Source organism: Takifugu flavidus, chromosome 16 (genome assembly GCF_003711565.1).
Source record: "Takifugu flavidus isolate HTHZ2018 chromosome 16, ASM371156v2, whole genome shotgun sequence".
NCBI classification, from domain to species: Eukaryota; Metazoa; Chordata; class Actinopteri; order Tetraodontiformes; family Tetraodontidae; genus Takifugu; species Takifugu flavidus.
Genome location: NC_079535.1, coordinates 7,041,177 through 7,066,681, shown reverse-complemented (window position 1 = coordinate 7,066,681; position 25,505 = coordinate 7,041,177). Strand labels below are relative to the sequence as shown.

At 46.0% G+C, this 25,505-nt stretch overlaps 5 protein-coding genes across 9 annotated transcripts; 3 read left to right on the top strand and 2 right to left on the bottom strand.

Annotated features, from left to right (window-relative positions):
* Positions 1-1,208: 1,208 nt before the first annotated feature.
* On the top strand, positions 1,209-2,231 carry cga (glycoprotein hormones, alpha polypeptide). Its single transcript, XM_057011987.1, has 4 exons — positions 1,209-1,364; positions 1,441-1,543; positions 1,645-1,829; positions 1,952-2,231. Exons 1-4 carry the CDS (start codon positions 1,338-1,340, stop codon positions 2,024-2,026), a joined length of 390 nt encoding a protein of 129 aa, XP_056867967.1. The 5' UTR covers positions 1,209-1,337; the 3' UTR covers positions 2,027-2,231.
* A 703-nt stretch (positions 2,232-2,934) lies between these two features.
* Positions 2,935-13,537, top strand: znf292a (zinc finger protein 292a). The gene is made up of 8 exons (XM_057011975.1): positions 2,935-3,118; positions 4,766-4,920; positions 5,239-5,317; positions 5,478-5,613; positions 5,718-5,920; positions 6,140-6,276; positions 6,753-6,894; positions 7,014-13,537. The coding sequence occupies exons 1-8, from the start codon at positions 2,969-2,971 to the stop codon at positions 13,104-13,106; spliced, it is 7,095 nt and encodes a 2,364-aa protein (XP_056867955.1). The 5' UTR covers positions 2,935-2,968; the 3' UTR covers positions 13,107-13,537.
* A 524-nt stretch (positions 13,538-14,061) lies between these two features.
* On the top strand, positions 14,062-18,905 carry orc3 (origin recognition complex, subunit 3). 2 transcript variants are annotated; one of them, XM_057059143.1, is made up of 20 exons: positions 14,062-14,204; positions 14,393-14,444; positions 14,516-14,613; positions 14,813-14,951; positions 15,054-15,158; positions 15,239-15,408; positions 15,500-15,639; positions 15,710-15,869; positions 16,126-16,239; positions 16,322-16,455; positions 16,559-16,622; positions 16,699-16,815; positions 16,909-16,988; positions 17,157-17,290; positions 17,554-17,636; positions 17,704-17,801; positions 17,869-18,010; positions 18,100-18,216; positions 18,346-18,419; positions 18,502-18,905. In XM_057059143.1, exons 1-20 carry the CDS (start codon positions 14,181-14,183, stop codon positions 18,605-18,607), a joined length of 2,151 nt encoding a protein of 716 aa, XP_056915123.1. In that variant the 5' UTR covers positions 14,062-14,180; the 3' UTR covers positions 18,608-18,905. The 2 variants fall into 2 exon arrangements, with proteins under 2 accessions (XP_056915123.1, XP_056915122.1); XM_057059142.1 differs by having other exon boundaries at positions 16,699-16,820; positions 16,914-16,988.
* Positions 18,771-20,311, bottom strand: LOC130540175 (akirin-2-like). 4 transcript variants are annotated; one of them, XM_057059147.1, is made up of 5 exons: positions 20,140-20,311; positions 19,867-20,010; positions 19,620-19,769; positions 19,419-19,490; positions 18,771-19,336 (listed from the first exon to the last, which is right to left on the bottom strand). In XM_057059147.1, exons 1-5 carry the CDS (start codon positions 20,309-20,311, stop codon positions 19,326-19,328), a joined length of 549 nt encoding a protein of 182 aa, XP_056915127.1. In that variant the 3' UTR covers positions 18,771-19,325. The 4 variants fall into 4 exon arrangements, with proteins under 4 accessions (XP_056915127.1, XP_056915128.1, XP_056915125.1 ...); XM_057059148.1 differs by having other exon boundaries at positions 19,891-20,010; XM_057059145.1 differs by having other exon boundaries at positions 19,867-20,311.
* Positions 20,312-21,076: 765 nt separating this feature from the next.
* On the bottom strand, positions 21,077-24,046 carry LOC130540174 (cannabinoid receptor type 1B). Its single transcript, XM_057059144.1, has 2 exons — positions 23,777-24,046; positions 21,077-23,247 (listed from the first exon to the last, which is right to left on the bottom strand). The coding sequence occupies exon 2, from the start codon at positions 23,183-23,185 to the stop codon at positions 21,773-21,775; it is 1,413 nt and encodes a 470-aa protein (XP_056915124.1). The 5' UTR covers positions 23,186-23,247; positions 23,777-24,046; the 3' UTR covers positions 21,077-21,772.
* Between the last annotated feature and the right edge of the window lie 1,459 nt (positions 24,047-25,505).

Genomic DNA, 25,505 nt, shown 5'->3' with positions numbered 1-25,505 from the left:
GTTTTCTGCAGCTGTGGCTTCCCACATAACCGTGGCTTTCAGCCTCTCGTCCTCATGCAGCCAGATCAATACTTTATAAAGAGGGCGTCCTTGCATGTGGGCTCTGTTACATGCAGAACACGAGAAGCTCGGTGCCCTTCCATTAATTTTTGAATGAGGAATCTGTGGAGCAGGACAATAAAACCACTTTTGGGTTTTAATGAACAACCTTTAAAACATTTGTCATGCCCCAAACATGCACATCATGGCCAGGCAAATCACCGCAATATGGACAAGAATCTGCAGTTAACTCAAAACTACATAGAAAAGAGGGAACAGTGTTCCGTGTCAGTGGTTAAAATAATAGGACACAGTCCGGAACACTGTCTTCTGTTTATTCGTGTTTATCAGTGAATTCTCAAACAGTTTGTTTCCTTTGGAAGAGTTGTTAAAAAAAAGAATCGGTGCCACAGACCTCACAAATAGCTTTAAACATCATAACATAACTTTAGCACATGTTCTTCGTGGCTCATTTTGAAGTCAATGATCAACACAGCCACGAACAGCAAACATAGATTTGTATACAGGTATATAGATACTCCAAAAAAGCTCTTTTGAGCTTCCTTTTAAGTATTTTCCTTAAGGTGTTGCAGGCAGGCAAGAATGGGTTTATATTCGTCCCGGCTGTTAAAGAGGTGGGCAACATCTCATGTCCCTGAATTTATTCAGAATAAATATTTTACTAAAATGACCTCCAAGCACCTGCTGGTCATGCAAAAAGACAACAAATGTTAACATCTAAGAAGCTAAATCACAGAGTTTGGGGCTTTTCCCTGTTTTAACCTCATAATTATTAATGGATTTTTCTTGATTTCCAGCAAATAAGCAGCATTAGAGTATAACCACTACTGTGGTAGTATAACCCAAAATGTGAGGCCAGGTCACGGGAGGCTAAAGAAGCACTTTGTAAAACAAGGATTTTTACAAAGGTTTGGGATTCCGAACCTGAAGAAATCCCTGAAGATATTCCAGAACACACTTGGGCCACTGTCAGCAAACCCTTCACGTCCTTCGTCATGACAAATGACAAAGCCGCAGTTACTTGGTGACAAAAGCCTGCGGATTAACTTCAGCATCCATAGTCAGGACGTGAGGAGATTGATATTGACTTTCCGCTGCTTTTGTTATTATTTGCTGCATAAAGGGAAAGGTCACGAAGCGGAAAGTCGGCGTGGACGGCGATAACATCAGTAGGCTTGGCTCGGAAAGTCGTCACAGGCCGGCAAGACGGCGGTATAAATGACCCGGAGGGAGGCCGAACTCCGGAAAACTAAAAACAGGTGTCCCGCAGACGGAAAATGAAGGGAGAATCTTCGCTCAACAAGGTGACGGTCCATCTTTTGACTTCCTGTGGCTATGATGAAACGGGCTTTGACCCCCTGTCTTTTGCCTCTGTACTAGGTGACAGCAATGGGCTCGGCCAAATCAGCCGGAGCGGTTCTTCTTCTCTTGTCTTTCCTTCTGTATGTAGCTGACTCTTACCCCAACTTTCCCAAATCAAACAGTAAGATTTCCCCAGAAGATTCCTAGAATAAATTGCGCCTTTGACCTTTGCGCCTCTGCTCAATGACCTTTGAGTTTAAACTCTGGATGCTCTCTCCCCAGTGGGCTGTGAGGAGTGCACGCTGACGAAGAACAGCGGCTTCTCCAGGGATCGTCCCATCTACCAGTGCATGGGCTGCTGCTTCTCCAGAGCGTACCCGACGCCTCTAAAGGCCATGACCACCATGACCATCCCGAAGAACATCACCTCCGAGGCAACGTGCTGCGTCGCCAAGCAGAGCTACCAGGTGCCGCCGACAACGTCTACATGAGCTCAACGCCCCGTTCACCTCGGAAGACATTAAAACCTACCGTTTCTGCCTCCTTCCCGACGTTCCTGTTCACTCCTGCGTCTCTGTTCCTCTTTCAGACGGAGGTAGCCGGCATAAAGGTGAGGAACCACACCGAGTGCCACTGCAGCACCTGCTACTATCACAAGATTTGACAGCTGGAAGATGGAGCCCGCTCTTCAGTGTTCATCCTGGCCTTGAGCTCTTTCTTTTCATCTGCACAAGCTGTTATAAAATGTAATTTCCTGCGTCGCCAGGTCTGTTCTGTGACTCAGTGTTTAAGATTATTATTATTATTGTGCGTGGCTAGATGCAACAGATTAACTGTAGATTGAAAAGCAATTAAAATGTGAACATCTATAGATGTCCGATTATTTGGGAACGGGGATGGAGAGGATGAACCTGGAGGTGGAGGCTGTTATAAATAGGTCCTAAAATGTAACACATACACACTCGAAGCCTCTGACGTGAGGAGAAGGCCACAAAGGAAGCTTTATTCAAAAGAAATACCTTCTACATCGTGTTCGGTGCGATCAATTTGGAAGGAGAGTGTGCTGACCTGTTTAACAGTGTGCTGTTAGCTGCCTTCAGGTGAGCCAAAATAATCACCCCCGTTTGTGAACATCTGCTCGGCTTAAGTGTCCTTGACTTTAAAAAGCATGACCAGGCCAGGAAAATAACAGAACAAATAATGTGTCACGGAGGGCGGAGATGGATTAGTTTGCCTGGTTTTGCTTTTGGAAGGTGGATGAGCTCCTGGTGCTTATTGCCTGGAGGTCATAGCTGACCTGGAGCTGTGCATGGATGGACCAGGGGGAAACACAGAACTCCTGCCCGCCTCGGATCAGCTCTCAGCGGGTTCGCTCACCTGCACTTGTGCACGAGTGCAATTTTTTTTTAATCGTGCACGGTCTTTTCCCCCCAAAATATACAATATATTTACACACATATATCACCATTTCTATTAGATTTTGTTGACAGGTTGGGAATGGGTATGCGGAGCACACAGTGTGCTTTCCCTTCCCCCCTGCGTGCGCGTGCGTGTGCGAGTCTGGCAGCGTAACATCTGTGCGTACGCGGTCGTGATTGTTGTGAAGATGGCGGAGGGGGAGACAGAGAAGGAATATGACACACGGAATGCTATCGGGGAGCTCCGAGAGCGGTTCCAGGGCTTGACCACGACTTTGAAAGAGAGCTCGCTGTCTCCGCTGGAAGCCTCGCTGCGTTTCTGCCAGGACTTTTGCCAGGTTTGCCCGTTCTTCTGCTGCTCATCCCGGGGCAGCCTGCAGCCCCTCTAGCTTCCTGGCCGAGGATGCGCGTCTACGTTTGCTACAACAATGTAGCTAAGGAGCTAGCTGCCTTGCTAGCAGCCTGGCATTTAAGATGGGAAAAAACCCCGCTGGCGCTTTTCAGGCACTATCTCTGCAATATGTGTTCGCGATTTATGCGTATTTCCAAAGTAAAACAGTGCACGCAGGCAGGGGAGAGGGCAATGAGTGGTAATTACGCATCTATTAACCGTATTTTCCAGGCCAGATGGCTAATAGCAGATGGATGTTGCTAGCTGGTATGCAGGGTCCCCCTGTCCTGTGCAGTGGTCATGCTGTGCAAAAATGGATAGCTACGTTAGCGAGATTTTACCAGGCGTTTGCACCGACGTGCACCCGATTCGCCTTCCCTGGAAAGGTTCGAATGCTACGACCGTGTAACAACGCCTATTAAAGTTTTCGTCCGGCGTTAAAGGGCTGACTTCATGGAGCCGCTTTTATCGCACGGAAAGATCAATGATTTTTCCAAGGTGCTGGCCCGGGCCTTGTGCATCAATTAATCCAGCCAACCACATCAGCGCACAAGCCCTTTTCCAGCAGTTTGAGCAGGAATGGCATGAAATGGTGATTCGGTGTCAGTGTTGGCGATGTGGCTGCAGATCTTTTTTTCTTTTCTTTTTTTTAAAAAGAGAGAATAGAGAAAATAAAATGGAAAGTGTGGCTGTGGTCAGTGACTCCATTACACCTCCCCTCATTAATTTGTCCTGATCAGTTCAGCAGCATGCGAGGGGTCGGTCGACTCGATACCTCCCCGAAACCTCCTCGATCACCGCAGTTTCACTGAAATAGTAAAAGTTTGTAGGGGATTCATGTGTCCAGGAGGGACCCCATGCAGCGCTGAAGTTTTTGGGTCTACACTCGGGTGGGCTGCAGCTTATTGCGTGCAGAAAAGCCACGATGCAGATTTTTTTCCCTCCTTTGTAGCTCAACAATGAATGAATGAATGAGTGAAGTTTTTCAGGGCGACGCTGATCAATAAAAACGCTTTTGTGTGAAATAGATACACAGAGGGACATTTCAGAGATGGGGATTTGCTGCTGCAGGGCTGTTAAAATATGGCTGAACAGGAAACACTAAAAAAAATGCTGCAAAGCTTGAATTTGCTTGTTTACATTAGGCGTGAATATGCATTAATTCCCTCCCACCAGGTGGTGAAACGTTTGTGAATTATTCGTTTTGCTATTCAGGCCTTGGTTTAGGTAAACAGCATTGATTTGTAGAATCAGCTGAGCATAATGTGTATATATGTCTATATGCACAGATCTCTCTTTTGTGTTGGCTCAATAGTAGTTCAGTTGTAGAGAATGTTTGTTCTTAATTAAATGTCAGCATTTACTTAAGTAAAGTACTTAAGTATTGTGGTATTATTCTATGGTAGGAAAAATGACACATAAAAATCCCCAAAAGTCACAATAAAAACACTAGTGTGAACACATTTTAGTTTATTGTTAAGAAAGGCCTCAAGATGTTTATGTAAAGCATTAGACATTAAAAAACCTTTAAAAATGCTCCAAAGCTTTTGACGGTAGCTGAAGTATACTGATGGGGTGTCGCGATGTTTTCCAGGTGCTAGTGGAACACGCTAGCCTTTGGAAAACTGATGAGGATCCACTGCCTTTGCTGGAGGTCTACACTGTCGCCATCGTCAGCTTCGCCAAGGCTGTCTCCCATCTCGCCTCCGAATGTGAAAACGCGCCACTCCTACTTGAAAAGTTAGCACTGTGAGTACGAAACCCTGACTGGGATTCTCAGTCAGATGGTGATGAGTTGAGCTGTGAATTGTACAACATCTCCAAGTTTTGGTTTTCCCCCTTTGTAAACATTTCACAAATGACACTTAATACATGTCAGGAAACAAAGAAACCATCATAGAAATATAGATTGAGTACTTTTACTGGATGATTTTTGCACACAGACTGAGGAGACAGCAGATGAAGCTCCACCGCCCCGCTGATGTTGTTCTTGTTTGGGGAGTGTAACGTGTGCACGGATCCTTGACCTAAATGTATATTTACCAAATGACTGTGTTGACTGTGCAGGAGCTGTGCGGAGCTGTTGCTCTTACTGCCCCAGCATGTCCCTGGTGCCTTATGGGAGGAGTTTCAGACCTCCATGAAGGTCAGTATCATTAGGCTTGTTAAGATCCGATCCCTCGAGGCTTATCTTTGCATCCACTGGCAATGAAAAATCATTGAAAAATCGATGACAGAAGCGATTCTGCAGGTTCTCCTTGCAGAGGCTGTTGCGCTATTGAGCACATATTTATCTGCTTTTACAGTTGGCACACGGCCTCTTGCAAGAAAGCGGGAGCACACAGCTTCTCCTTCTCTCATTTCTGGCACAGCAGGATGGCGTCTGGTCGAACGCCACACTAAGCAGCATCTTATCCAATCAAATCCCTCATATTGAACAAGGTCAGTCTTTCCTTGACATTACTGTTATGGTGATCAGAAATCCCACCCGTGTGCAAGAACTGTCTCATTTATAGTTTCCCCTTTGTTGCTCCTCTGTTGTCCAGTTCATGAGTATCTTGAGTTGGAAGGTCCAGCACTTCTCACCATGCGAATAAAGCACCTGATCAAAGTGGAAAGCGTTGACAAAGCTGCCATTCTGGCCAAGGTGTGCTCCGAGTACCCGGGATATGAAGGAAAAGGAAACTTTAAACAGACCTACTTGGTTTGCATCTGCATGACGAAAAGTCAGGAGCAGCTGATGGAAGAGGTATGAAATTAAACAGGTTTCTGGAGCCCACAAATCATTTTATCAATAATATACCGTCTGCAAACTGGAAAAAAATCATCAAAGTTGCATTATAAAATCATGTAAAGGCACAACTAATGGATTTAAAACCGATTTAAAGAGCCAAGAATATGCATTTACATTCCACATGATCTGATTTAAATGGGCTCGTTATTTCGTTCTCCCTGCCGCCCCTAATAGATTTCATCAGTGGACTGCAAAGATGCTCTCGAAATGATCTGCAATTTAGAGTCCGAGGGAGACGAGAAAGGAGCGCTGAGCTTGTGTTCTGCCTTTCTCAAGAGGCAGCTTCTGCAAGGAGATGTTTACTGTGCCTGGTGAGTTGTGCTTTTCATTGGGAAAAAAGATTTCATTGTTAGGTAACAAGTTGAACGTTTTCTGTAATGGGAGCAAGCACAAAAGGGAAAAACAGTTTAAAAGCGGGAAGACTGGATAACATTTAGGCTATTTTAGTCAGCTGAAGCAGAATTATTGTGTTGACTGATCCCAACCTCTCATTTTTACAGTAGGACTCTGTAATATTTTTGTTTTGGACGCAACAGAAAACAGTATTGCGCAATTCACCTTTGTGGTCTTGTACGCTTGCTCAAAATCACTGAAAAGGCTCCGACCTGCGTTTATCCCACCGTGAATGTGGTGGCGTATTCCAAATGCTCCACTTTGGAGCCTGGTTTCGTCTCGCTCCTCTTTCAGGCGCTTCCATGGAAGGGGACCCAAAACGATGTCGTTTACACGGGGCCTTAGTTCAGCTCTGGCCGTGGTAACGTTCAGCTGCTGTGATTTTATTTTTCAGGGAACTCACGCTGTTCTGGAGTAAGCTGCTGATGCGTTTGGAGTCATCGGCCGACACGTTTCTTGGGAAGAGCAAAGAGATGGCTCTGCTCTGTGGAAGCGTCTGTCATATTCTGTTTCTCATCAAGGTGATCCAAAACGAGGTGAGGATGATTAATTACGAACTAGCTTCTGATAAGGTTAAGCGCCACTGTTGACGACACGAAGACTCCTGTAAGGGAACTTACCGGAAGATTCCATAGTAACTGTTTTATTCCCCTAGGTTGGAGAGCTGGGGCTTCCCGTGTGTGTGGAAATGTGCATTCAGGCTTTGAAAATGACCTCCCCTGACCATAAGGACACCAAGTCTACCATCTGCAAGACCATTTCCTGCCTCTTACCGACCGATCTAGAGGTCAAGCGTGCATGCCAGCTTACCGAATTCCTCCTGCAGCCCGCTATTGACTCGTACTATGCCGTTGAGTCACTGTACAATGAACCTGACCAAAAGCCCGAGGAGGACGGGAGTCTACCAGTGCCCAACTCGTTGCGCTGCGAGTTACTGTTGGCCTTGAAGACACAGTGGCCTTTTGACCCCGAGTTCTGGGACTGGAAAACGCTGAAACGCAACTGCTTGGCACTGATGGGGGAGGAGGCAGCTATTGTGTCATCCATTGACACTTTTAATGACACAGATGAACAGGAAGTCGAAACAGCGCTTGGGAAGCTTCCTGAATACAGAGATCTGGAGGATTTCCTGCTAACCACTACAAATGAACTCAATGAAATCACAGATGAAAGGGAGAAGAACAGAGAAGCTAAGAAGCTCCGGGAGCAAGGTTTTGTGTCAGCCCGTTTCAGAAACTGGCGAGCCTACATGCAGTATTGTGTCTTGTGTGACAAGGAGTTCCTGGGTCATAGAATTGTTCGCCACGCACAGAAGCATTTCAAGGACGGCATGTATCTCTGCCCGATTTGTGCAGACAGCTTTGAAAGTAGGGAGGTTTTAGAACCACATGTAGCATCACATGTTAAGCAATCCTGCAAAGAGAGACTAGCTGCCATGAAAGCTGCTAGGAAGGTAACCAAACCACCTCAGTCCCCTAAAAGTCCATCAAAAAACCCAAAAGTTGCTGTCACTACCCCTTTCAAAGTGGAATCTCAGATTAAACCAGAACAAACCACATCAGATGCCAACATGAGTCAAGACTGTTTCTGTCCTGTCAAAAACTGCTCCAAGGCTTTCAAGTTTTTCCGTAACCTCATGGCTCACGTCAGATCTCACAAGGACGACGAAGAGGCCACGAGATTTTTGGAGATCCAGAAACAGAAAGTAGTGTGCCAGTACTGCAGACGGCAATTTGTCAATGTCAGACACCTTAACGATCACTTGCAAATACACTGTGGCACCAAACCCTACATCTGCATACAGCTGGATTGCAAAGCTAGTTTTAACTCTAATTCTGAACTTCTCATGCATAGAAAAACGCATCCCGAGTTTAAGGCCCAGTGCATGTTCCCCAACTGTGGCCAAGTTTTTAACGAGGCCTACTTGTTGTACGATCACGAGGCGCAGCATTATCTTACCTACACCTGTCAGACGGATAACTGTGGCAAGGTATTCCATTCGCAGTCTCAGTACCTGTCTCACCAAGAGATTCACAACATAAGTTACGCAGTGAACAGTCTACCCCTGACTAATCAAAACCCTCCCGCCACTCCAAAAGTACAATCACCGCTTGTGACCACGCTGAGCCTTGAAAGGATTAACACAGATGCTGAAATGAAGGAGGCATCGAGGGCAACAGCATCGCCGTGCACATCAGAGGAGATGGCCAAAGACGGTTGTCCCGTGAGAGTGAAACACTCAATTGAGAGCATGCTGAATTGTTCCGATCAGGCGCTAGATGAGCCGGACAAATGCTACACTCCCCTGACCAACCCCACTCCAGTGCCAATCGACGTGGCGTCGGCGCCACCAGAAGCGGCATTAGCACAAAACGATGCGGCCCCAGCGCCCGAGGCTCCTCAGCCGCCCCAAAACCTTCCCGCGCATGTCGAGATCACCCCAGTTTACACACACATGCCTACTGCCCCGAATGCTGTGGCAAGCCAACAGAGAGAGGGACTTAATTATATCCAAGGCAACGACGCTCCCAAAGCAGTTATACAAGCAGTAAATCCTGAAAAAGTCAAGACGGAAATTCCTTCCTCGCTGCAAGGTTATCCTTCCAGCACACCTGTGACTGCTGGCGGCGAGGAGAATCAGCACTGCTGCCCGTTTAACGACTGCACGCGCGCGTACAGCACGAACAAAAGTTTATCTAGACACGTGAAAAAGCAACACCCCGAAATATTTGAGGACTGGAAATTGGCAAAGAAATACAACAGAGTGGCCAAAATTACCAGCAAAAAAGCATCAAGAGGGCCAGGTCTCCCCTTCCAGCCTGAGAACACAGGAAACAGACCTCCAAATCAGCCAGGAATACTATGCAAAAAACCCGGGATGCAGCAAATGGATTATCCAGCGGAATGTTCATCCTCACCAGCCCAGTGTTATCCTGGATCAATGGAGCCTGTGCCTATCACTCCAATGGTGAACCCTTCACTGTACCCAGCATGGGGAAGCTCAAACAATGCCGGCGGAATAATGCAGTCAGACATGGCCCAGTCATGGTCCGCACCTCCTGTTAATAACTGCTATTCAGATGCCTTCAATATGAATGAATATCCCTCCCGGAGCTACCCTCAGTGGCAGGCAGACCCCTATCAAACCACAGCACCTCTGCAATCCGATAGAGATCATTCAATGGCAGCTATGCATGGCCCCAGCGTGTCACACACACCTTCAGATTCAAGTTTGATGTCTCAGTATGTGTCCAGCTCTTTGATGCTCGACAATGGCGGACAGATGCATAACGGAGGTCATCATCAGTATGGAATAATGCCTCCTGAGGGCAGCGCAGACAGCGTAGAGTTGAGAAAGAGTAATGAAAATATGACAAGCCAGGATAGTGCGCCTAATATATCAACTATTGACAGTCTCCCGGAGGGAAATTACCACGCTCAGTATGATCAGCAAGAAAACTCCAGTCCGGCAGAGGCCGCACCAGTTGATATTCACATGAAATGCCTGAGCAGAGAAGCACAGGTGGCTTTAAAAGCTGCAGAAGAAACAGTTAAAACAGACAGTGTATCTACTCCCTACGAACCAATGGACACTGCGGAGCCAACCAGTGTCTCTCAGCCAGAATTCCCCTATGAAGAGGACTGTTCCAATGCTGACTGTGAGATGAACACTCCAGAGGACAAAGGCGTTGACCCCGACACGCAGAACGCCAAACGCAGCAGAATGAGCAAGAGGACCAAATGGCCAGCCATCATTAAGGATGGGAAAGTCATCTGTCGGAGATGCTTCAGGGAGTTTGCGAGCACCAAGTCTCTCGGCGGTCACTTGTCCAAACGTTCCCAGTGCAGACCTGTGGATGAAATCGACTTGACGGCCGATCTGCCGACGTCTTTCCTTGATTTTCTCAACGACCCCCACGTCCCCGACACAAACGGTGCGATGTTCATGCCAAACGGCGATTTCTCACAAGAATCTTGCAGTCTGACTCCTTTGAACGCACCCACGCAGTTAAAACAGGAGCCGCAAAATACCAATATAACAGACTTTCCCAAACCTGCGACTGTTCCCCCTGAAACCCAACAAGAGAAGCAGGCAGATGCAGCTAATCCAGCCCTAGCAGTATCTTATCAGGAGGATCACTTGGTGGAAATATCACACGCATTTCAAAGGTTAGATTTGATTGAGGCTGCCCAAGAAAAGATGAGGAGCGCTCTGGCGTTAGGGCAGACCGTCAGTCATGGTGCCACAACCGCTGTTCCAGACAAAAGCAAGCTGCTGACTAAAGGTGATGACAAGCCCACTGAGAAGGTGCACAAACCTTTCAAGTGTGATCAGGAGGATTGCGATTACTCCTTCATGACAAAGGAGGCATTATTCAGACACTTGACCAAGATGCACGATTACACGAATGAGATGATAGAAGAGTTAAAAAGGACCCCATCCAAGCTGTCCCCCTACCCCTGCCAGATCTGCCCGAAGACGTTCACTCGAACAACGGGCTTGAGGATTCACTACGAGAAAGTGCATCGGTTGTCGAAGGCAGAAATCCAGAAGCTTAAGATTAGTGCACGAAACAGGCGTGCCTTTCGGTTAAATAAAGATGGCACAGTGGTTAGCCAGGCAACCGCTGATTCCAACAGCAGCCCCGCCACGCAGTCTGCAGCAGCATTACCTGCTATAAAGCAAGAACCACTTGACATTTCAATCGCCCAGCAGGCAGCCGCTGACAACAATCCAGAAACTGTTCAGATAAACTCACAAAATGAAGCAGGTAACCAGGACTTGAATCCCGAGGCCACAACTGTGACTCAACTACCGTCACCTCCTAACAACTTGACTGATAATTTGTTTGGTGAGGTTCCTCCTTCAGCCCCAGAAAACCCACAAGTTGCAGTGGTACACAACACTCCAGATCTAATGCAAAAATACGAAATTCATGAGACATTAAGCCCGACCGTGAACGCAGCCCTGCAGCAAGGCCAAACGGATGAATCACCAAACAAAGCAAATGAGCCAAAGTCCATCCCTGCATCTGCATCCTCCTCCCCAGACAAGCCTGGCAGTTCTAAAAACACACCGACCAAGGATGAATCCCAGAAAAGAGAGAGAGCCCAGAAAAGGTTGAGTCTGAAAATGTGTGAGACGGACAACGGCTTCAGCCCGTACAGGCCATACCGCTGCGTTCACGAAGGGTGCTCCGCTGCCTTCACCATCCAGCAGAATCTGATCCTCCACTACAGGGCCATGCATCAGGCCGCGCTTCCCCCCATTAAGCACGAGGTGGAGCCTGAAGTGGCGAGCGTGAAGAGCGTGCCGGAAAACAACCAGAGCCCAGACAAAGACGACGAGGTCAGATGTCAGGTGAAAGACTGTTCCAGGGTTTTCATGGGAGTCACAAGGCTAGTGCAGCATTACCTCTTACTTCACAAGTTTACCCGTGACAAAGCCACGGCGATGATGGCCAGCATGGACATAGGGACTTTCCACTGTGATCAGGCTGAGTGTGCGCTCCCCTTCAACTCTGTCGACAAATACATAGAGCACATCAAAAACTTTCACAAGGAAATCGCCATCTCCGAGAGCGGCTCCGTTGACAGGACTTTTAAGTGCGAGTATGACGAGTGTGACCGCGTTTATTCCACTAAATCTAACCTCCTCCGTCACCTGATAAAAAAACACAACTACGTTTACGATCCAAAAAGAACCGACGGGAGAAGAACTAAGTCAGTAGGGCTCTTCACAAGCGTCACCGATGGGAAGGAGAACATGGAAAGTAAGTTGAAACTGAAGAAGAAAAACACTAAAAAGAAAGATGGGAAGTCCATTGAACACTGGACCAGCTTCGGGAAGCCTACGCTAAAGACCCACGAGGAGGCGTCGGCCATGTGCACCAAGAAGTCTTCCCTACAGTACCCGTGCATGATAATAGGCTGTGACGCAGTGGAGTTTGCTGAAAGGAATATATTTAAGCATTACACCACCCATGGCCTCACAGAACGATACATTGAAGATCAGAGGAGCCAGTTCATATTCTGCAAAAAGTTCCCACGTGCGAGATTCAAAGATTCAAACAAAACGGAAGGGGCAACGAGCTCATCTTCTGAGGAGACCGAGGCAGAGGACGGGGAAAAGCCTGGGGAGGAAAACACGGAGGAGCCCCTGTCGGATAGCAGCAGGGTGGAACAAGAAGATGGCAAGCTGTCTAACGACGATAGTGCGGAGTCTCGATCTTCCAATGGGATAGAAGGAGGAGCGAAAAGAGGCCGCCCCAAAAAACCTGCCCACCCAACACCAGCGTGTGCAGAGAGGATGCAGACCCTGAGGAATCGCGCCGGTGTCACGACCTCGAGAGAGAACTCAAATCCTGGCACCCCCACAGCCCAAGAACAACGTGAAGACGGAGTTACACCCGTATCTTTTAAACCTTTAGGACTTGAAGACTCTTTTCTTAAGTTCTTGGAAGCCTCCGAGTCAACACAACCTTCCAAGCGCAAATTTAACGATAAATCTGGTGCCGAGTTGCCGCCCAAAAGACAACTGACTCACAAACAGAAGTCTATCAGAGGTAAAATTGCCGAATGTGAAATTCTCGTCGACTTCAGAAATCCTGTCAATCTCAAATCAGCGAACAATGTCAAGATTGTCATAGATAAAACATTTTCAGACGGTGCTGATCTTTTGCTAAAGCAGCTACAAGACATGAAGCCCCTAGTCATAATTAAGAAGTGGTTCTATAGCGGATCGTAGCCCAGTGTTTTGTTTTTAACTAGATCTCACTCAGGATTTGAGATGTTATGCTGCAGAAAGGGTTTGTCTGTTGATGCATCGGCTTTTCAACTTTTAACAGTCACAGTCACAGTTCATGATGAAATGGCCTATTTTGTACTTAAAACACGTCTTGGATGATTTTAAGTATGTATGTTAGTTATGATAACCAGGTAATCTATAGGGCATAGATTTTAGAACCATGTTTGTATTTATGCTTAGTACTGAAGATGTTTTTTTTTTTTCTTTTGCTAAATGGAGACTTTTAAAGAAAAACGATTTTATATATCCCTATGGGATTTTCAAGTTCTGTTTGTATTTATTTCATCCTTTTTAAACACTAGTAGACCTATCTGTAATATTTACATGTCTTCCACAGTGTTCAATAAAATAATACTGGTCCTTTTTTAAAAGACTGCATCATCTGTGTTTTTTAATATTTTAATATAATAATTTATTGTCTATTTGCGGACAAGAGGGCTTTATATCATTCTTGCATCAATTCACAGGTAATTGGCATAGGCTCAATAAAATAAACCTTGCCATCTATTAAGTTAGCCACAACCAAACTCTAATGTAAATGAAACATTCATATAAAATATTTTCTACAATAGTGCGAAGATATGCATGTTTTTGCATGTCTGTAATATTTATTGTAATTCAAATCCACAGGAAAGCAGCCTGTGTAAATTGATATTGAGACGGGTGGGGGTGTTCAAGAGCAGCAATGTTTCAAGAGACGGTGCCGTAAAATTGTAGTTGCGAATAAATGTATCAGTGGACTTCAAGTTATCCACTTTATAATTAATAATTTCAGTTGTGTTGGGATATGCATTGCGTTTTGTAATAACCGTTGGGCTAATATTAATCGAAGTACTAAAACGCCTTTTATAAACGTGTTGCGTCATCGAACCCAGCCTCTTCCGTAAACGTCACACTGGCGGGAAGTTGCGGCTCCGTTGTTCCATGCGAGACGCATAATTTGGCCCATTATTTTGGAGTTTAGCATGAATACAAAATAAACGCGTCTTCGGAAAATCTACCTTGGGTGCTGCTATGTCCACGTCATCCGTGTCAAAGGTAACGTGTTCATGGTACTTCCTTCTATTTAGATTTAGTGCTAACTTGCATGTTTATGTTCAAATTGAAATAAACAAACGGCACACCTCACCGAGTAAACACAGGTAGATCTCATTACAAAAACCAAAACATAATTAGCAACTCATCGGGTATTACCTGTCACTGAAACACGCTTACACCGATTCCAGGGCTGCTTTGTTTTCAAGCCGAGTGCCAAGAAGAAAAGGACACTGAGTTTGGGTAAGTTGCGATAATATTGACGGGAGGATGAGTGTTTTAAAGGACCCTACTCTATGTATATTTCTGCACAGAGGATCATTTTACTCAAGGCTGCGAAGGGGCAAAAAACAGTGAGACGCGATTTAAACTGTGTCAGGATCTGTGGGACAAAATTAAAGCAGAAACGGAGGTAAGATCAATCTTATCACTGCAACGTGACAAAGGCAAGTTTTTGGCCCTTCTGTGGTGTTAATGTTCTCAGCCTGAGTGTCATCTACTTGTCAAAATGCAATAAAAGTTAAACCTACTGGTTTGAGATATCAAAAACCAGCCATGAAACATTCGGTAGGTTTCAGATTGCTGGAATAACAATGGGTTTTGTATGTAAGGTTTTACAGGATGAACTCTACAGAAAAATCTTGGACAGCTTGCTGGACTTCACCAGGAAGTGTTCTTCGACTCGTCAACACAGCGACTGGACCTCCCAGATGAGGGCCAGTGAGATTCCCACAGCCGCTCTGGTTCTGGGTACGCTGGCAGTTTGATCTATGCAGCGTTATGTTTGTGACGCCTTTGGCATTTAAGGGGACCGTGAATCCTGATCCAATCTACTGTTGTGACCCTCCTCAGGTGTGAATGTCCCGGATCATGACATGACTTTTCAGAGTTTGTCTGAACTCCTCCAGCAGTCGGTCAGTCCGTTTGTGGCCTCTGTGCAGGCCAAAGAGTGTGGAGGTGAGAGGTCATTTGCCTTCTCAGCAACTTCTGTGTCGCGCAGTCACCAACATCCCCACGTACATGTGATCTTATTTTAGCATTAAAGCAGTTGATGAAGAGGGTCCTGGAAAGGCTAATGGACACTGTTGTGACTGTGGAGGATGATGATGAAGAGGAGGAGGAGGCTAAGCAGACTTCTACTCAGCACCATGGGAGGGTTCACTGCTCCCTGGGTGCGCTCTGTGATTGGTACAGCTGCCAGACAAAGGTGAGGCAGCGTAGCACGGCTTGTGTTCGTGCAGTCAGCAGCACCAAAGGGGTCCGATCACCGTCACCATGGACACGTTCTCAAATTACAGAAATCCAGCAACGGCACACCTGGAAAAAAGCGCAGCTCTCCTGGCGGAGATGGTCAACAGCAGCCGCCGGTTGTAATTATTTTCAAGGATTTGGAAGCTTTCAGTCCCAAAGTTCTTCAAGATTTCATACTCATCTGCAGGTAAACCCCCAGTCATGGTTTATGTGCTTGTTTGGATGGATGTTGAGAATGTCTGTTCTCTACTCCACAGCCGCTACATTGAGCGTCTTCCCCTGATGTTCATCTTCGGGATTGCCACCTCACCCAGCACCATCCAACACATGCTGCCTCACTCGGTTTCCTCCCTGTTGTGTATAGAACTCTTCCAGTCCCTGACCTGCACGCAGCACTTGGCCACAGTGATAGACAAGGTGATATTGCAGTAGTAGAAACTACAAGTACAGGGTCAGGCTTGCTGACTGACACGTGGGTGTGTTTAAGACAAAACATTTGAAATGTCTTTCATTTCTCCTAAAAGCCAGTTGCCCAGGTAACATGTTGGACAACTTTTCTTTTTGTTTCCAAACTTGTTTACCCAATAATAACTTCTCATTGTGTCCTTGAGGTCCCAAAAGCACCAAAACCTGCAAATCTCCCTTAAGAAAAAAACCTCTTTTCCTCCCCCAGTTAATCCTGACGCATCACTTCCCATTTAAGCTCAATGCTAAAGTGATGCAGGTGCTGATCAGCATCTTCCTCTACCACGACTTCTCAGTGAGGAACTTCATCAAGGGTGTTCAGGTACAAAGCGGCTTCCAGATAGTTTTCAGCTAAATCCTGTCGGTTGTGCACAATCACAGGCTTTTTTCCTGTCTCACCACAGCTGGCCCTGCTGGAGCACTTCCACTCTCAGCCGCTCAGCGTGCTGTGCTGTGAGAAGCAGGAGGCTCTGCGGAACGCTACGCAGCTTGGCTGCAAAGACCTGGAGAGAATCAGGACCTTGCCATCATTCAAGAGGTGCTTGGCAGATAATATTTACAGTTTCTGTTGAGATGGGATTGTTTTACTGTTTGAAACCTAAAACTAGCCCTTCCAAAACAAATGTGCATATTTTTTCCAGGTATGTTGAGAAGCAGGAATCTCAGGAACAAGAGAGTTTGTTGAGAGATGATGCTCACTTGAAGGTAGACTGGTTTATTTTAATAATAACCTACAGGTGACAGAGACATAAGGGAATGCTTTCTTTCTGCCTGTTTTTAGGAAGTGTGTCAGAAGCTTCTCAAAGACCTTTGTAAATATCACAAGAATTATTATCCTACCCTGAGGTGCCTTCACGCCCTGACGTCTTCTTTACCTCGATACCCTCTCGGAAAACAGGCAAGGTTCAAATTTGTTACTGCAAGAAGTGTGTTTTTTTTTTAACGAAAATGGGAACTCATTCACCAAATAAATGGATTTTGTTTTGAACAGGTCAGAGAGCTGCATTTAATCTGTATGGAGAAGAATGTGTGGGAGAATGAGGAGTACCAGATGGCCATGAAGCTTCTCAAGTAAGTCTGTGGATTGATTAAAAAGAATGTACCTTAAAACGCCTCCAGGGATGTTTGGAGACATGCTCCTCCTGCTGGTAGATGTCGCTGACGCACCCAAGATGGGTGCCGGTTATGGTTTTGATAAATTACCCCTAAACGAGCCATTTGTCCATTTATTCTCCTCAGAATGCTGGCTAAAGACGAGCTGATGGCTTTGCTGCAGAAGTGTGCGAACAGCCTGGAGTCGGTCAAATCCAAAGAGATGAAGAAAGCTCGCGTTCGGCTCAGAGAGCTGCTCGCCAAGTTTCAGCAGATGGACGGTGAGACGTGACAGGGAAGGTCGGGCATGTTGGAGGGATGAACCGCAGCAGGCTGAACGTTGATAAGCGATGATTCATGTTTGCTAAGCCGCCAGGATCAGCTGCTCTGTCGGTTGTTATGCGGTTTGGTCTGAAAGGGTGTGTGGGAAGTGGAAAAACAGGTGCTGTGTGTGGAATGATTTTGAACCATTTTATCAAAACTGATGTGACAGAAGCTGATGTTTTTTGTTTTGTTTTTTAAATTTTTAAACTTGTTTCAATAGCTCCAGAAGCCCCCGTGGAAGAGCCAGTCACCTCTCCTGTGAGGGACCTTCAAAAGAAAACCGATCTGTTTCAGCTGCAAAAGGTCCTTTATCATTCCAGCGAAGAGGTGCAACCTCACCGTTGCGGTAACAGTTTTTGTCTTCCTGCAGACCCTCCTGGAGATGAACGAGTCTCGCAGGGCCAAAAAACTGAGTCCGTTTGAGCTGCTGCGAAATGAAGTTCTGGAGTTTATCGATAGTTTAGTGAAGTAAGGAGCTTTTCATTTTCATACACATGAGTCTGTTAAAAGCACTCAATCTAATGCCCCCCCCCAGGAATCACCTGTCCCCCCCTGAGGCTCAGACGCTGTATGAGGTTTGTTACTACAGCTCGTCTGCCACCGTGAGGCGCCACCTCAACGCCACGCCGCGCATGTCCATACAGGCCGCGCTCAGCAGCCCTTACTATTACCTGCAGGTACACTCACCACGGGGGTGTTGGCGTGAAGAGAAGTCCCGAGTGTCCCACTGCTTTTAGTCTTATTAAAATCTTGTCTGGTCCTGCAGAATGAGAGCCTGAAAACGGAGGGTGGCTCAGTCTCCAGTGCTGCTCCTGACATCTGCATCGCCTACAAGCTCCACCTGGAGTGCGGCAGACTCATTAACCTCTACGACTGGCTGGAAGTGAGTTTACCTGATGTTTGACAATATTTTGAACTCCTGCCTCTCTTGCACGGGGAGTTTTATCGAGCGAGGAGGTTCAATAGATCGCCGTTATCAGAGTGGACCCGGAGCTGACGTGTTTGTTTTCAGGCCTACGCTACTGTGGTGACATCCGCAGAGGGCGCCGACGCGGACGGTTTGGGCCAAGTGGATGAAATCAAGCAGTATCCTTTCTCAGCTTTTGTGCCATCGAACCAAAGAAACAACCCACTTGAGAGACGGGGCGTTCCTCAACTCCCGCTGCAGCGCTCGATTCATCCGGGCCGTCTCAGAACTCGAGTTTCTGGGCTTCGTCAAGTCCACAAAGCAGAAAACCGACCACGTGGCCCGACTCACCTGGGGAGGCTGCTGACAGGCCAGATCCATCCAGCAATGGCTGCGCTTCAGTTAATGAACCGTTAATGAAATATGTGCTGAGGTCATGTTTAATGTCCACAGCGGACAAACGTGGAATTTATTCAGAAGAGGCAAATATGCATCGACAGATTTTCTGGCAGGAAACACGCAACCACACATCAACTGAGATTTTTATTCTTTTGAGCAATAAGTACATTTGTTTTAAAGTGAAACAAAAATTAAAATAAATAAAACACTGGAGAGGAGGGGAAAACAAAAGTAAAAGGCTCATTAAACGCTCAATTTAAAAGCAATACATGATTTTTCTCTACCAAGCCTCAGTTCTTTAATGTCCTCTCAGATTGACCAGCAAACTTAAACCTTTCAACCCTTTTATATTTACAAATAACAAAAAATAAACTGACGGAGCTTGGCGTGGTGGGATTCATTACAAAACTGAGATAACTGTAGATATACGTACAGCAGGAGGAACATAGGCCACTGGTAGAGATATGGTCCATTAATTTACATCAGGAAGCACCTATTTGCTTACAAGAGAGTGGTAACAACTGACAACAGCATACAAACCCTTGCCCAAAGACAAAAATGGCACAGTTAAAGTTTCAACAAGCTAAACTGAATCTCTTACGACGATGACTTTGTTTTTATGCCCTCGAGACGCCGCGCAATCGTGAGCAGGAGGAGGCCTTCTTGCAGAGATTTCAGTGCCACACTCAGGAAACATCTGGAGAAAGGGAAGGCAGAAAAAGCCACCTCAAGATCCATCACTAATGTGGAAGTATGTTCAATTTTAGAAGAAGTCTTACAGCTTGCAGGTTGCTCCCCAAATCGCCGCATTAACTGATCGTGGGTGAACTTGACAAAGGTGTCGTATTGTTCTGGAGTTGAAAGGAAACCTGGATTTATTCATGCTTTTGGTACAGGACACTTATAATACATTCAATCGAAGCAGCGGATTGTTGGTCCACAGACTACCTGTCAATATCCATGCTCCACTGTGTACCAACCTGCCAGTTTTGAAGTCATGGTTTCCTCGTATTCCTCTCGCACCTTCTCTTCCCTTTCTTTGAGCAGACGCTCACAAATAATTCCAACTTGTCTGAGGGTGAATAATGGCTGTTCTTTTCTAGTGGGTGAAACTCCTCCAGAGGATGCTCCTGTGCACAAAAGAAACAAGGACGGAACAATGATATCACAGCTACAAGGTGGCAATGACTAAAGTCCTGGGACACTTTTTGGTGTGAGGGAACCAACCGGACATGCTTGAAATATGCATACTAGACGACTGGGATGGGGACTCTGGGGAATAGCTGCAGTCTGACTGGAGGTACCCTCCATCTAGATGCTTCCTCTTTTGAATGCGTTTGTACTCTTGCTTGATGCTTTGAAGGATTTGTTCTGGTGGAACAAAAGAGAATTTAGACTGTGGATCAACTTTAGCACGCATTTCTCCTTTGCAATGTGACAACATGTTGCTAATGGCTGTTACCAAAGCAGGCCGAATTTGTGACATTAGTAGCATTTTACCCGCACTAATGGTGGACGAGAATTCGCCGAATGGCGATGGTTCCATGCGAAGATACTTCCGAGGAGATGGGGACGAAGTGGACACGGGGACGCATCTTCGTCTTTTCGGGGAAGTAGGACTCATCAGCGGATCGAAATCCATAGTCCGCTTCAGGGTGGCACCACACGCCATGACTTTTTTTTGGTTTAAAATAAAAGATGCAGTATACCGAAACAAGAAATGAATCAAGTTAATTGTCGGTTATTTGACAAAACTGTTAAAGGTGATTCTTTGTTTCTAGTGGTCGGAGCGTGAAAGGTTCGGAGAAAGCCGGTTACCACCGCTGCTGAGCATACTACGCAACTGAGGCTTTAAATCAATACTGGAAAGCTAATGTTAGCCATGCTTGCTAGTGAGAATTAAAAAGGAAAATACCGCTAACGTTAGCTTTAGCTACCGTGGTGGCTCCGGTGGTATAAGACAGCTGTTTCTCACCTTATACAGGATTGCCGACGTGTCAGATTTTGTCAAATTTGTGTTTCTAAGAAGTTTCTTCTCCAAACTTGAGGAGTGGGCCAAGTGTCTACTCGCAGATAGAGTTAGCAACTGTAACCTAGCTGCTTGTTATTGATACGAGAAGTTGACGGTTTTTCCTGTTCCTTTACGTCACATGAGATAATCGCAAGGCATTCTGGGCTATGTAGTAGTTCCGAGACTATAGTGGATAGTACACTAGTGGATATACACTAAATACAGATTTACGCTGTCCGTATCAATCAGCTAAAAATGAGTTTCACGTCTTTGTCTCAATACAATTTTCGATGTCAAACTTAATTATGTCAGTTAGAATTGGTTCCATGATGTCCACAAGAGGGCAGTGTTACCCAAAATTAATGTATTTGCTCGATCAACTACACATCGATGCGGTAACCTGATGGTGGATTCTGTTGACACTGATAAAAATTGACAAATTTCATGTGTTTATTCAATCACAGAGTGGGACATTTGATGCATCACATTTGTTGTTACATTCTCATATTACCAAAAACTCAAGATTTTATTTGATCAATAAGTCATTCATAATTCAAAGTAGTGGTTCACCATTTTGAAAACACTCACATTAGAAAATACAATGAATAGAGTGAAATAACACAAAAACAGTCAATTCTGTTCTCACAAATGAGTAAATAATTGATTGATGATGCTTCTATAAAGCAGTGTGTTGACCATGAAATTACAGGCAGTTTGATGTTGGAATGCAATCACAATGTTTTCATGAGCCAAAAATAAATGAAAAGGACAAAAACCCTTTTAGTACTGAGGTCTGCAAAATTATGTGCACCATCTTGACAAGAAACAAGGCAGAACATAGGCTTCAATAAGAAAACAGGAGTTCGTAATATAATTAAATTGGTATAGTCATTCTGTGCAAATAAGACACAATTTTAAGAGATGAAACAGAACCGTGATTACACTCCACCATGCAGTCAGATACAGTTAGATGACAAATGTATGATTCACAACACCAAAACCTTGTTTTTCAGCTCGTTCGCTCGGTCACATTTGGCACCTCTCACAGTAATAGAGCGCTCAGCCGATCAGGGCTGTTTGACAGTATCTTTAGAGTTAAATCAGATCAGGGCAGCTGACCCTTCACACCGCCTCTGCAGGAGAAGAGTCAGTCACTCCAGAAACAGTAACCTGGGCTACTTTTACTTGAGGCTTTCCACCAACAGATCGGTCTTTCCCCGCCCTGCCTCCTGTGCTCCTCACGCTCCTGCTGTTCCAGTCGCTCTCAGCACTGCTGTCCAGAGACTGCGTTGTTCCCCGACACATGTGGCAGATGTTGACGAAGGCCCTGCGCAGGTCTTTGCTCCTCATGGCGTAGATGACGGGGTTGATGGTGGAGTTGAGCAGGCACAGCATGCTGCAAAAGGCGAACACAGTCTTGATGAAGTCGTTCACCCTCCCAAAGAGGTCATAGACCATGATGGCTAGCAGAGGGCCCCAGCAGATGATGAGGGCCACCAGGATCAGCACCAGGGTTTTAGCCAGACGCAGGTCCATTCGAGCCTGCTCGGGCCTCACAGTCTGCACTTTAGTCCCCTCCGAGGTGTAGACGATGATGCTCCTCTGAGAGCTGCGGCTCAGCATGCGGACAGCGTGGTGGTGGGATTTCCAGAGGATGAACATGTAGGCGTAGATAATGAACAGCAGCAAAACGGTCGTCATGCCGATCCAGAACATTAGGTACTTCTCGTCAATTAGGGGAAATATGTCTGAGCAGACGGAGTGGAGGCGCTTGCAGTTCCACCCCAGCAGCGGCAGCAATGAGAACGCGATGGAGATGGCCCACATCACGCTGAAGGCGATGACCGCTTTGGTCTTGGTGATGATGCGCTTGTACGCCATGGGCCTGTGGATGGACACGTAGCGGTCGATGGCAGTGAGAAACAGGCTGCCCACGGAGGCCGTGAAGGAGGCGATGACCCCTGCCAGTTTGAAGAGGAAAATACTGGGGCTGTCTTTCCTGTGGAGGACGTGGAAGTCCAGGAAGCTGTACACGAATATGATGCTGCCGATCAGGTCGGCCACGGCCAGGCTGCCAATGAAGTGGTAAGAGGGGCGGGATCGAAGGGTGTGCGAGTGGAGGATCACGCACAGCACCACAAAGTTCTCGAGCACCGTGAATGTCCCGAGCGTGATGGCCAGGATGACAATCACAAGCTGCTGTGCAGGGGTAAGGATCATGAAACACTCCATGTTGTCCACGATGTCCTCCCCGCACTGGGTGGCCTCTCCGCTGCCGTTACTCAGTGGAAAGTCTGACGCATTGGTGGGTAAAATGGTGGATAGGCCGCCGTAGATCAGCTCTTTATTTCCAGGGATGAGTCTGTGGAGGGAGCTGCTCGCTGAGTAAGGTTTCTCGAAGTTGAACCTGCTCTTCATCAGAGCTGCGTCCGCCTGGGGATCCTCGTAGCTGGCGTCGTTGGAGCCCAGGTATTGCACTTCTGTCGTCAGCGCCGCCATGGTGGCGCCTGCTATCCTGTGCAGAGCCAACTTCATGGCTGTCTGTATGGAGGTTCTACGCAGAGGTGAAACAGCATCAGACCCTTGCCAAAGGGCCCCTGCGAACACACAACGGGGTAAAGAACACATGTTAACACAAATCATTCATATCTACGCATCAAGCAGCATCGATTATTAGTGATTAATAGGGTGGAAAATGAATTTGTTGCTGGGAGATGCTGGTGAGATCCGTGCATCAGCCAGCTGACATGAGCAGATGCATCCCAGACAATAGTGGGAAGCCAAACAGTTGATGACAAACCTGTGCAGCCTCGGGGGAAATCATTGCATTAAGTATGTAGGACAGACAGCCTATCTTATTAATTAAAGGAGATCATTAAGCATTAAGCCGAGTTTTCCTCAATAATCATTGGATTAATTAGGCATCAAGGGAGAGGCTGCTTGTCTAATGATCATGTCTTTCTTGCTAAAAATGACATATTCAATATTCCTCAAAGTAAATGGTCGATAAGATATAGTTTGAAAAGACCAGGGAACAAGAAAACTTAATATTTGGGTTAAATACTGATTTAGAAAATAAACATCAGGAAGATTAATCGAATTAATAGACTTAATAAATAAACCCACCTCAATCTTCTTTGCGCAATCATCGCTCCTCGATCCATGTCGACAAATATTGAAGTGATGATATTAATGAATTTAGGGAACAACAGCTTGTTGTTGTTTTCACCCTCTTAAGTAACTCCGCGTAAAAGAGGCAAAAACTAATGTAAAATAATCATCAATGCTGATGTTTTTTTTATTTCCCAAACGTCTGCGGGAGACACAGAATAAAGTCCGACACGCAGCCGCCGGAGAGCGCGTGTTTGTGCGGGCGTGCGGCGGCTCTCACGCAGCTTTTTGTGCGCTGCTGTCACGTGGTTGGAGGTGTTGGAGGCGCATCCATCCACACCTATTTATACTGAAGCTTCTGCTGCTGCTGCTGCAGGCAGCGTATTACAAAAGGCAGCAGCAGTGCCCGAACTAGTCATAAAAAGCAAATCTTGATCTTACAATAGAAGCAATCAACACAGATCAGGGCTGTTTTTCATGACAAAGCTGTTGATTACACTCAACACACCTTACATCTGTCACCTCATTACACTGAGACAGTAGCAAGATAGTTTACTGCTCAGGGATGAACTGGATCGGAAACACTATCAAGCTTATGCATCAGTGACACATAACAGTGATAAAATATGAACTGAACCTTTGTTTATTGTATGTTTATTAGGATGTTGCACTGCACTGCAGGTTTGCATTGTAATAATGAAGGTTCTCTACAATCCCAATCTGCTGTTTCTTCTTCTGGGTCTGTGCACTTATTCAAGCAATTCAAGAAAGTAAATTCAAGATCGTTTGTCTGTAAATGTTCTGACACTGTATTTCTGTTGCTATTTTTAATTCAACTGATTCTTCTTTTTGGTGTTTGCTAACTGCTGTTTGTGGTGGTTGTGCGCACACACACACATGCACACACACACACCACACAAACACACACACACACTGCACAGGGTCCTTTTTCCTGTCCCGTGCAGCTGCACCATTATTTCCAGTATGCACTCCCAGCAGAGCCATCTCCCAAATTACATGTATCTCGCTGTGGAAAATGCATGACATTTGGCGATGTAGCATCCAGAGGAAACAATGAAAAGGCATGTGTGATGCCCTTCTCCCCCCAGTTGTGGCGAGAACAGAAGAGGGGGCTGAAGTCATCCAACTTCTTGCGCGTGCGTTCATTTGCAGAGGCGTTAGTAACTTGTGGGGGTAAATATCCTCAGCCATTTAACACTAATCGCATCGGTTAATGTCTTTTTAACGACTGTGGATTCTGGAATTCCAAAACTGAAGTCTGCCCTGTCACTCTTTCTGTTTTCCTTCTGATCAGAATCGGGCGTCACTGCGACTCTGGCTTGACAGCAGCATCCACCATCCAAGTCATCCGCCGTCCATATCCATCATAATATTCATCATCAATATTTCAGTGTTTTTCTTACCAAAGCGTCAGTGAGGGAGACAAAGCTGTCCGCCATGACAAAAGACATCCATACAGCTGTAATGGCGACCTGTCAATTCCTCTTAATCCTCTTTCAGCATGTGGGTTGTGCAGTTATATAGGCGGCTGTTGTTTCACATCCATCCGTCATTGGTGGGGAATATTGCCAGCGATTTGCAGTGAGTGATCTTTCGCAACATTCCCTCTGAAAAGAGCCATAATGCAGCTCCGAGCTCATTTAATATTGATCCTTCACCAATTACGGTCCATTGCTATTTGAGCTGCCTTGCTGAAATGATTTCTTTTTGGCTTCTGCAGACA